Source organism: Leucopleurus acutus (assembly GCF_964270905.1).
Source record: "Leucopleurus acutus genome assembly, chromosome: 3".
In the NCBI taxonomy this organism is placed as follows: Eukaryota; Metazoa; Chordata; class Mammalia; order Artiodactyla; family Delphinidae; genus Leucopleurus; species Leucopleurus acutus.
Genome location: NC_139145.1, coordinates 4,442,434 through 4,453,566, shown reverse-complemented (window position 1 = coordinate 4,453,566; position 11,133 = coordinate 4,442,434). Strand labels below are relative to the sequence as shown.

Here is an 11,133-nt window from a genome sequence, read left to right as displayed (position 1 = left end):
CAGTGCTCCTGCCCCCTTTCTCAGTCTCATTCTGCTAGCCTTTTTTTTTTTTTTTTTTGCAGTACGCGGGCCTCTCACTGTTGTGGCCTCCCCCGTTGCGGAGCACAGGCTCCAGACGCGCAGGCTCAGCGGCCATGGCTCACGGGCCCAGCGGCTCTGCGGCATGTGGGATCTTCCCGGACCGGGGCACGAACCCGTGTCCCCTGCATCGACAGGCGGACTCTCAACCACTGCGCCACCAGGGAAGCCCTCTGCTACCCTTTTTACTAATGGTTCTTATTTTTTAAACTACATTTTAAATTTTTTTTCTTGATAGGAAACATTAACTGTCACTCAACGTGATCGACGTCATTTCTGTTTAGTTTTTAAAAATTATGAGGACCTTGTCTTGGACTTATTTAAGGATGAGGACCTCTCAGCTCTCTCATTGGGTCTGTCCCACTGTTTTTCCCTATTCACAGCTTCTGGAGCAAATTTGCTATGTTCTGTTAACTAGCACTACTGTCCCAGGAAAGCATTCCATCTCCCTGCCATTGCTACCTCCCAGAATCTTCAAAATATCTGCCTGAGAAAACAGTTTGAAAAAAGTCACAGAAGAAAGCCAGTGCACAGGAAGTCTGTGAACTAAAAGCCAAAGGAGCAGAGGTTTAAAGCAATATTCCACCCACAGGGGACTTGGAAAATATCCTCCCAGGACAGAGTTATCACCATTCAACGGCAACACCCAAACCAGCCCACATTCCTGGATTCTGACTCACCTGCGGGACTCTGAGTCTCGTGACTTCCTCGACTCTTTGACTTTATCAAAGGACACAACAGACCGCTTCTCCCTGCTGGCCGATTTGCGATCCTGGCTCTTGGAAACCTGGTTCACCAAGAAACATTGAAAAGTTAAGGTAGAAACAACAACAGGAAGAATCAGGTGTGTCCAGGTCCAAGCATCCAAGATCAGAAGTGAAGATGAACGTTTAACGAAACAATCAGATAACAAAGCCTTCTCTCCTAAGGAACTTCATGTTTGCTTATCGTAATTCAGAGTCACAGACTGTCATTACCATTTAATGCTAAAATATGACTCATCGAGTTCTTTCACTAGTCAAATGGAAACGAGTATCTTACCAGAAACTTTTTGTAAGATAAAAAAGTATTTTTTTTCACTTTGTCTTTTGCGTCCCAAACACATTCTTTAATATTAAACATGTGGCGATGCCCAATTGAGACTGCTTCTGGTATGTTTGAGGATTCCTTATTTGTGCCGACTGCATTAATTTTTGAGATCTACCCGCCTCAGCCCTCAAATTCACACTTCCAATTTGCCATTCTACATCATTTATTATAAAGTAAGGGGAAACCGCTCTAACACAGTAAAATATTTGCACAAACACAGGCAGACTGAAATGCCATAATAGAAATGTCAGCTTGCAAATAAATGGTCCACAACATTCAGAAGCTTAAACGGTTTATCTTCTGGGCAGCACAGGTTAACATGGCAGGCCTGAGGCTGGTGTTAGAGAACTTGGCATTCAGAGTGTCCCTAGTCAACAGTTAACTGGCAAAGGTGGTTCACTGTGCCCAGACCATGCAAACGATGATTTCTGCTGAAAACCTGCTCTCCTTCGGTACTTGCCTGGAGAGGGGCCTACGTGACCAGCCCCAGTAAAAACCCTGGGAGCTGAGGCTACAACGGGCCTCCCTGGGCAGAAGTATCACCCTCAAGCGGCTGCACTGTCGCTGTTGCGGGAGCCATCACGGGAGGGAGAACACAAAGGAGCCTGCAGGGTCCCCTCCACACTCCCCACACCTGTCTTTCCCCGCCTGCCCAGCTGTGTATCCTCTCTGCATCACTGAAGCCAATCTTGACTGTGACTACAACTATGTGCTGAGTCCAGGGGGGCCCCCAGTGGATCTCAGAATGTGGATAGCCTTGGGGACCTGGACCCACATCCATCAAAGCTGTAAGCCTGTCAAAAGTTGAACGTATGAATATCAACAGCTACCCATGACCCCAGTGGCAGGCAGAGTGAAGTGGTAAGAACCTAAGACTGGCACTCTGTGGATTCCGTGTTCTGTGGAGCACCTGCAAGGAGTCAGAGTATGGACTGGCTGTAAAGGCGGGCCGGAAGGCTGGCTGGGTCACACAGGGGTTTAGGAATGCACGATGAGAGCTGCTGAAACTTCCAGGCTGGCAAGGAAAATGGACTACTGTACCCTGATTCAGGCAAACAAAGCCAACCACTCCCATAACTAAATTTGAAAATTAGTTACAAAAGATGAAAAAGCAACAATTCTTATCATACAAACTATGAAGCAAAGCTTTTAAACTTTCCCATTTTTAAAGTTCAAAAAAACCTACATTTTGAAAAGGCTGACAACTTTTCTCAAGCTCAAGAAGCCCCTAAAACACACATAGGAACGTCAGAGGAAATAAATACCCTAGGTGGGAAAGGAACACTCACTCTGTCTTTGGATCCTGATGTTTTGACACTGATAACAGGTACACCTTTAGATTTATCCATCACCACAGTCCGCTCAGTTCCTCGACTTCCTACAGGAAGAAAGGAGCAAGATAAGAAGCGGCACCTCCAAATGAGGAACAACACTCAACTCCATAGAAAACAAATGTAGTTTGTGTTGCCAACTAACCACACCAGCTAGGAAGAGAACACAAGGTGAAATCTCCCATACCCATTGGTCAGCTACCTGATTTTGTGGTTCGAGATCGTTCTGAAGGGCCAGGTTTCTGATCATCCTGATCTTTGCTCTTTTCTCCACTTCCATCTTCACTCTTTTTAGCATCATCTTTTCTGTCGGGCTTCTCTTCTCTCTTAAGGTTTGCAGATCTAAAAATAACACCCCAGACACAAGTGGGTGAGAAGAGATATTGAGGGAAAAAGCCAGCGATGATGACAGGACTCTTGCAATGAGCACCAAGTGATGAGGAGGCTGCCTCTAAGGCATCAACAGGATGGAGAACAAGGAGCCTGCCAAGGGACTGGAGTCATCTCCCAGGACTAGTGGTGAAACCGTCCTCAACGAATGCAAAAAAGTAAAGGGGGCGAGGGCCTCACAGCCTTCCCCATCCGTGGAAAACGTGAAGGACGTGAAATGAAGAAAAGGGTCACCTTGGCCACAATCCCCTCGGGAAGAGTAATACCTGTCAGCATTGCTAGACTTCTCTTTTTTCCCCTCCCCTTCTCTTTTGTCAGAAGTTTTCTTCCCAGCAGGTTCATTTTTTGCCTGAAAAAGAGAATCAGGTGGAAGTATTACCTTATTTCCTAACATGGTCACATCCCGGGAAGATAACAGCCCCTTACTTTTTCCACTGAGATCATTTTCCCGTGGAGCTCTGTTTTGTGCAGGTGGTTAATGCATTTTGTGGCCTCTTCCGCGGTGGACATGGTAACAAAGCCGTAGCAGCGAGCTCCAGGACTCCGGGCGTTGGTCACAACCTTGGCGCCCACCACCTTGAAGGAAAGCACACAAATATGGCTCGGACACGAAGCCCGCCCACAGATCCCGACACTGCGGTTCATGCTGCGCCCCCCCGCCCCCCACCAGAGACACTGAGGACAGGTGGACAAGTAGCAGGTAGAGGCTGGGGAGGGTAATGCTCCTGTCTGGCTGCTCCTCCTCCATCCTGCCTGCTCCTCTAGGGCACCAGGATGACAGCGTGGACGACAGAGAAAGTGAAGCAGAAGGCAGAGTCCGGCCAGCATGCCATTAACACTATGTAAAATTTGTAAAGCAACGTTTCTGAATATGCAGTCATCTACGTGGCCAGTGACGTAGGAAAACACATCTACAGAAGGAGCGACAGGACAGGTTCATAAAGAGCGCTCTGTAATGAAGAGCCCATCCTACTACTAACAAAAATTCAAGGAGATGTTTTAGGCACTACAGATACATCCTTATATGCTACTTAACTCTCCCAACAACCTCAGTAAGCTGAAGTTAGGAACACCCTTTTATGGCAGAAGGCACCACAGCTCAGGAGAGGTCCCACTGGAACCAGTGGCCATGGCCAGTATTCAGACTCACTGTGCCACATGGAGTCTTACCCCAAAAGGAAGGTTTCAGAGTGGTCTGGTCCCTTATTCGAGCCAGCAATGAACCCAAGACACTGCAGGCTCCAGCCTGACACTTCCCTGCTGAGAGCAGCTATCTGCTTTGAGGGCCACAGCAGAATCAAGAAAAGGTTCCCACCTTGTATTATTGAGGCCCAGGGAGTCGTGAGTCATTTTGAGAAACATGTCAAGTTTAGTCTTCCTTGTTAGCTCCTGAACGTCAACAACCAAGGTAAATGACGTTGGTTTTCTCAGTTATCATTGCTGAACCCTTACTACGAACACGAGCCTGTGCTAAGTCTCACTTGGCCAAGGCTGACTGAGAGACAAGGAGGCACAGGTGCAGCGGTTTATCTGGAAGTGAGTCCAGGAAGCATAGGGAGGAAGGGGGAGAGGGAGGGGGAGAATGAGGAGGGACTAAAGGCAACACACGGGGGACTGCAGTTGGCACCCAGGCGGGGAGGTGGCCCACCTGGGCATCACGGCCACCCCTGCCGGGCTGAGGACGGAGGGAGACAGGCAGGGGTGGCAGAGAAGAGGGGGCCAGAGCTACCCAGCTGGGGGTGAAAGCAGGTGGGCAGAGGCAGGGCACCATCAGCTCTGCTCCAGTTACACACGCCATCGTAAGGAGGCAGCAACTTTGAGGGCCCCCAGGTGACGAGATGAGGTTCACACGGGAGAGGCGACATGCCCTGGCCACACAACTCTGAGCGGCAGAGCTGGGGCCCATAGCTGTCCACACCAGCCTGGCTCCCCAGATCTTGTCTGTAGCCGTATCTACAGCTTCATTCTGTAATCACCACCATCTCACGAAAATGCTACCAGCACCTTCCCACCCTGCCCTCTGCTCCACCCTCCACAGCCCTCCCTGGATTTAAGGCCTAAAGCCAGAGAAATGGATTCAGGAAGCTATCAAGTGGTGTGGTGGCTTGGGGGCCGGGGAAAGGTGAGAAATACAAAGTGGACGTGGGCTCTGGGAACTCCCACTGGGCTTGCATCTCTCCCCTTGTGGGGGCGGACCCGCCACGAGCAATGTGAGCAAATGTGAAGTCAAAGAGCGGCACGGTCACTCAAAGTCCTCACTGCGTGGGGACAATGATCTGCGCGTAGAAGCCATACTGCATGGGCTTAAAAATATCATCCCCGGTCTTACCTTCCCATACTTGCTGAAAAGATTCTTCAAATCTGTAGCTCTGGTGGTAGAAGAAAGTCCACTAACCCAGAAATTCCTACCACAACTGCTACGACCTATCACAAAAAAAGTTCAGGTAAAAAACACGACACCAACAAAATCCTGAGTCTCATTCCAAACCAGACACTTTCCCTTCTTGTCCCAGATGCCAGCAGTACCCAAAGCCAGCTGGGGTGTGGGGCCCTGCCCACTGTCCTTACACAAGCTCTGCGCACTAGGCAGACGGGACCACTGGCAACGCCATTACTATGGCGAGTCAGGGGCTGCTCAGCCCGTGGGAGAGTCCCTTAGCTACCACATGGCATCATCCAATCCAGTGAGGTGACTTTGGAATGTAAGACAGGTGCTATCAGTGTGGAACCACAGAGCAAAACCTACCCCTGGTTTTTGTTCTTCTTAGAACACTGATTAAGGAGGAACCTGGACCAGCAAAACTACTTCTCAATCAGTGAATCAATAAAGGGCTCTGGTGTTGATAAATCCGTAATACCAGGGAAAGTGCCCCCCACTGCCCCAAGGTATCTGAAACTCAAAGCATTTTCTCCATCTGCAAGTGTCACCATGGCTAAGGAGGTTGCAAATCAGAGGGTCAGTCAGAATGGAGGAGCTCAAAGCCCTCTGGCAAAATCAAGCATGAGCATCAAATCGATGTGTCAACTCTGCCCTGCAACCCAGAACCTGCAGTGAGGAGCAGGGGACAGAGTGGAGAAAAGGCTTCAAGACGGGCTCACAGGCACATGTGAGGCAGAAATGGGTGTGGACAGCCCAGAACCAAACACCCGCCACCGTGGGGGCCAAACATGCTCTTGGGGACGATGCCACGCTGACCTACCCTTTTCCTCTTTGGAAAGCCTTTTGGTATCCAAGTCATCTTCGACAGAACTAGAGACAAAAGACAATGTCACTCCAGAAGGAAGAAGCAGACAGGAAACAAACTCAAAATTATAAAATACGTGCTGAGGTTGCATACCTACCCGAAATTTAGTTCTGAAAAAATGATACCCCGACAAACGTGTATTGGAAATCTGACCTAACCATAAGATTTCAGACCCACAGGAGTTAATTAATTCTGCTGGGCTAAAGATAATTAGGAAGAATTAAAGAAAACAACCATGATAGGTTGAGAAAAGAAAAAAGATTATGTAATCAGCTTAAAATAAACAAAGAGAAATAAAACATTCTTTAGAAGTAAACTACAATTGCATCAGTCTGGCTGGCCAATTGCAGAAACAACAGCTTATGTGTGTCATTAAACGACCAATGAAAAGGAGATAGCGTCTGGTCTAAAACTGAGAAAAAACAAACCTCATTTTCTGATCAGCGCCCTCACTGGCTGAGGACTCTTTAGGAGCCGGAGGGACTTCATTACAAGCTTCAAAAGCAAACTTCTTCACGTCTTCTTTGCTATCCCTGGGGTCTGGGCTTGAGGCTTCCGGGGGCGCTTCCGAGGCCTCCTCGCTACAGGCTTCCGTGTGCTCTGAGGCTTTACTACTCTGCTCAACTGGCTTCTCTAGCCCTACAGGCTCACAGTCCGTCCTCTCGCCATCGCCTGTCTGCTCCACGGGCTCCCTTTTCACTACCGCTAACAGGGTGTCTGCCTTGCTCGACTGAGCTTGTGCTGTTGACTCGCTGGCCAAATCTAAATCACCCTCCTCCGGATGGGCGCTGTCAAAAAGGTCCTCTTCCTCCGCAAGCTTTCTGTCTGGCCCCACGCTACTTGTTTCCTGTGCAAATGGCTGCTCCAGCTCGGAACCTTCTTCTTTTACTGGCTCAGATTTACAAGTTTCCCCCAAAATGTCGAGTATTTTCTCATTTTCTACGGATTTAACAGGAATAGAATGGCACAAGGTTTAATTACCAGGGAAATAAAGCAATCACAAATGTGGAACTGGCACGGCTGCCACACTAACACGAAGAGAACTGCTAGCTACACAGAGATTGGAAAACCCGCGGGTACACAAAGTTACACTGGTTACACTACCTGCGCTCCAACCGCCTGCGAGAGCAAGCCTCTACGCTACATGGAAGAGAAAAGCATCCCAGAGATTTAACCCCCATAACCTTCTGGCTGATTCTTGACAGTCTTCATTCTGTCGTCGTTTATATATGACTCTTCCAAATTTAGCTTCCAAAGTCCAAGTTGCTTAACTGAATGTATCACCATTCACTGAACAGCTCAATTTCCAAATTTCTTTGAATTTCTTTTAACAGAACAGTCCAACATGAAAACCAGAATCTCTTCCATCGGTGCTCTGAGATATTTGCAGTCCAGAAAGTGAACAGTTATTTGTTTGGAATTCTCATGAAGAAACTCCTCTTCTGGAATCCAGTTACGTCTCAATGTTTTAAACCGTATCTCCCTACCACTGCCTGCACTGCCTGAATTAAAAACCACAAAGTTAAGATACTGCCCAATATCACAAGATCTGTTCTGTGGGGTACAGAGGTATTTGCTCTCGAGAGGCATGCAAACTCTCTCTATATACGTTTAAGTGCCGTGTACATTTAAAAAGGCATGAGACAGTTTCATCTCACCAATACATTTTGCGAAATGAGAAGTTAGCCACTTTCACAGATCTGGTGATATGGCTGGGTTTCCAATCTCTATGATCCTGGTATGTTCTGGATCGTAAACCTTTAGAACAATGTATACTACAGTAAGGTAACTTTTTAAAATTAAAGAATTCAAATTAGAGAAGGTGGAAAACTAGAATGATTCCAAACCCCGTTGCTAAGTTTTTCATTTAACAGTACCTGGCTCCAAGGATGGCTCTTCAATTTCCTGCAACAAAAAATATAAATAAGATTGTGCCAGATGGATGAAACCTAGAATTTATTTACACCAAAAACTGTAATAACTAAGAAGGGAATTTTAAAAACACAGACAAGGGACCTCACAAATACAACAGGTGGAGAACCTGCTCGTTCTGGGCAAGAGCCCACACAGCTGGCATCCCACCTCATTCACCTTGGCCCCAAGCCCCACAGCCCAGGATGCTCTCAAAGGGCCTGGTTTATTACTGTGTTGTTTGCTTTGCTGCACTTCCCAGCGCCTGGCAACATTTTATCACTTTTAATGGTGATGAACCCATCACATGCTTGTCTGTCCCTCTAAATTGTCTTAAACACTGCCCTGGAGGGCAGTGTTTTCATTTTTTCTATCTTTAGTGCCTAGTAGAGTGCCTGACACATATCAGATAATCAATTTTCACTTAATTAATATAGCATTAGTTTCCAAAAATTGAAAAGATCGAGGGAAAGAAGGCACAGGTGGCTTGACCTCTGCTCTTTGAATGGTCATACCACCCCTGCCCACCTGGTCAACTGAGCCCTCTCCAGTGTTACAGATGCCTGCTTCTTTATCTCTTCTAAACAACAACCCACCAGGCAGCCCTAATTCCTAAATATCCCTCCAACCCTTCCCAGGAAGCCCTGTCAAGTCACACCATTGTTATTCCTTGCCGACAGTAGCGCTGGTTTTACCACCCCCATTCCCACCTCCCTCTCCAGCAGGGCCATCTGCACCTCACCCCACCCCGACCAAGTCCTACACATCCCTCGGCATTTAGCTTAGGGGCCACCTCGTCATAGAGAGGCTGCCCAACTAAAGGAAGGGATTTTCTCTCAATATGTGGCCCCTGACCCCTACGTTCCCTCTGCACAAACTACAATATTCTGGAATTCCAGCCAACGCTGATAAGCACTGTCTAGGTTCCAGGCACAAATTCAAGCACCTTACTATATATATATTAACCAATTATCACACAGCCCTAGCAGGTTGGTACTATTACTATCATCCTTCTTTTCACAGATTAGGAGACAGGCACAGAGTGGCTGACAAACTTCCTCAAGGACACACAGCAAAGCCAAGATTTAAGCAAAGGCTATGTGACTGAGAGTCTGTTTATCAGTCCAGGCCTCAACTCATCGCTCTGTTTACACAGGAAGGATGGAGACCAACCTTTCTTCTCATGCATCTGACACAGCACAGGTGCTTAGCATATAAGTTACATGGACGTGAATGGTTTGCAACTTCCACTGGGCACTGACCTGCCATTCTGGGGAGCCCTAGGAAACTGTTCACTTTCATAATAGTTTCATTTATTTGTAATCAATTCTTTTTCATTTCATGCTGGGAATCAAAGATTCTACACTGAAGGAAACAATCATTTTAGGCAGAACAATTCTCTCCTGACTTTCCCTAGAGAAAAACGCATATGTTTCTATTTGTCTCTGAGAGGGGCTATATATAAGCAAGCGTCTGGTTAGGATAATACATACAGGAGTCTTTGACCTACAGAGACACTCAAGAAAATGACAAGACCTGCTCCTCCTTTCCCTTCTGAGTCAGGAACAGGTTGTGTCACTTTGCAGCTGGAGAGAGACATCAGCCCTAAAGGTGAATGGGGTTTCACCAAGTTTCCTTGAGATTTGCACCCTCAAGGCCGGGGTTCTGGCTTGTTAATAACAAACCTTGCTCCTGCCTGGCAGAAGCAAGTGAAGATCTTGTCTGAAAGGTGATTTCCAATTAAGCAGCATAGGTGACATTATTAAAACAAACAAAAAACAAGGACTGGCATAAGCTGACTGGCAGTCAGCTTACTTATGACTGGCCTAAGTATTTTCATTTCCTCACAAAACTTTCTACCGAAAATTAGCTACCCAGCTTTATTCCAACAGTTTACATCTACAGGCTAGCAGAAAAAGGAAAAGGAAACTCAAGATCCACATTTATGCAAACCATACCTGAAAGTTAGGCCACATCTCATTTGTTCTCATGTAAGATTTAACTTCTACACAGATGGTCGTCAAACAGCCAAGATGATGTAGTTATCAAAAGAAATCTGTGTACTTTCTGAGAAAAACTTCCCAAAGGCAGAACCAGAACCCCTGAGAATCCATCTTTCTTCCCAGCTGTGAGGTCAGCGCTCTGGTCACCCCCTTGCATCCTCATCCGTGCCCCATTCGTCTCTCCTGAGGAGGGGGTGTCCCCCCTGCTGTCTCATGTCTCATCTAATAGTCTTTCTGCAGAGGATGTCATCCAGAACAGACCCGACAGGCTGCCCTTCTCCCACCCATCAAATTAACAAGAATCCCGCAAACACACCCTCCTCTCTGCTGCAGGGACGCCACAGTGCTTGGAAGGGAAGCCAAGACGATGAGCCCTTTTCAATAGGCATGTCATATTAGGGGAATGTGGAAAGCAAAACCCCCTCTACAGAAGCCAACAAAGGAAATAAACTTTGCAATGACTTTTAGTTGGGACTGCCATACCATATTGGAAGTCGTTTCCAGAGACTGTGGTCTAATGTTTGATTCTAAAATTACTGAGACATACAACAATTTACCTGTAATATAGCGAAGTCAGATGATGAAGTATCTAAATTGTTTATAGTTTCTTTGTCCTCTACCTGTAAAATAAATGGAGAATAAAATTTATTACATCAATAATAAGGTAACATAATGGTACATCCATAGAGTGAAAACCTACAGCCATGAAAAGTCACTTAAGATGAAATTCTAAACACAGTGCAGGAATCAAAAAAGCATTATATTGTGATTCCACCTCAAATAAAAGAAATGTACATAAACATATACCTGCAGACAGACTAGGAGACCCACTAAAATGGTATCAGTTTGGGTTTCAAGATGCAAGCCAAACAAAGAAAAACAAAAGTCTAAGTTAAGCAAAAAAAAGCACAACTGGGCAGTACATGGGCTCTCCTGGTAGACTGGACCACCAGGTTTGGGGCTGTTCTTCCAGGAACACCATCTAGAATCATGCTGCAGAGTGGGTTCTTGGATTTCCATGGCCACCACAGCTTCCCGAGCCTGGATGCTACTGCCATTGGGACTGCTGCTGCTAGGGAGGCTACT

The 11,133-nt window shown here is 46.8% G+C and overlaps 1 protein-coding gene across 2 annotated transcripts in view; it reads right to left on the bottom strand.

The window, feature by feature from the left end:
- SAFB (scaffold attachment factor B) overlaps positions 1-11,133 on the bottom strand; it is a 34,531-nt gene that overhangs the window by 7,411 nt on the left and 15,987 nt on the right. For both annotated transcript variants that reach the window (XM_082837260.1, XM_082837261.1), the window contains exons 5-14: positions 10,605-10,667; positions 8,011-8,038; positions 6,562-7,072; positions 6,089-6,138; positions 5,218-5,312; positions 3,315-3,464; positions 3,155-3,237; positions 2,701-2,840; positions 2,457-2,545; positions 759-865 (exon numbers count right to left, since the gene is read on the bottom strand). In XM_082837260.1, coding sequence (XP_082693386.1) covers positions 759-865; positions 2,457-2,545; positions 2,701-2,840; positions 3,155-3,237; positions 3,315-3,464; positions 5,218-5,312; positions 6,089-6,138; positions 6,562-7,072; positions 8,011-8,038; positions 10,605-10,667 — 1,316 coding nt within the window. The remainder of the gene's footprint in view (positions 1-758; positions 866-2,456; positions 2,546-2,700; positions 2,841-3,154; positions 3,238-3,314; positions 3,465-5,217; positions 5,313-6,088; positions 6,139-6,561; positions 7,073-8,010; positions 8,039-10,604; positions 10,668-11,133) is intronic.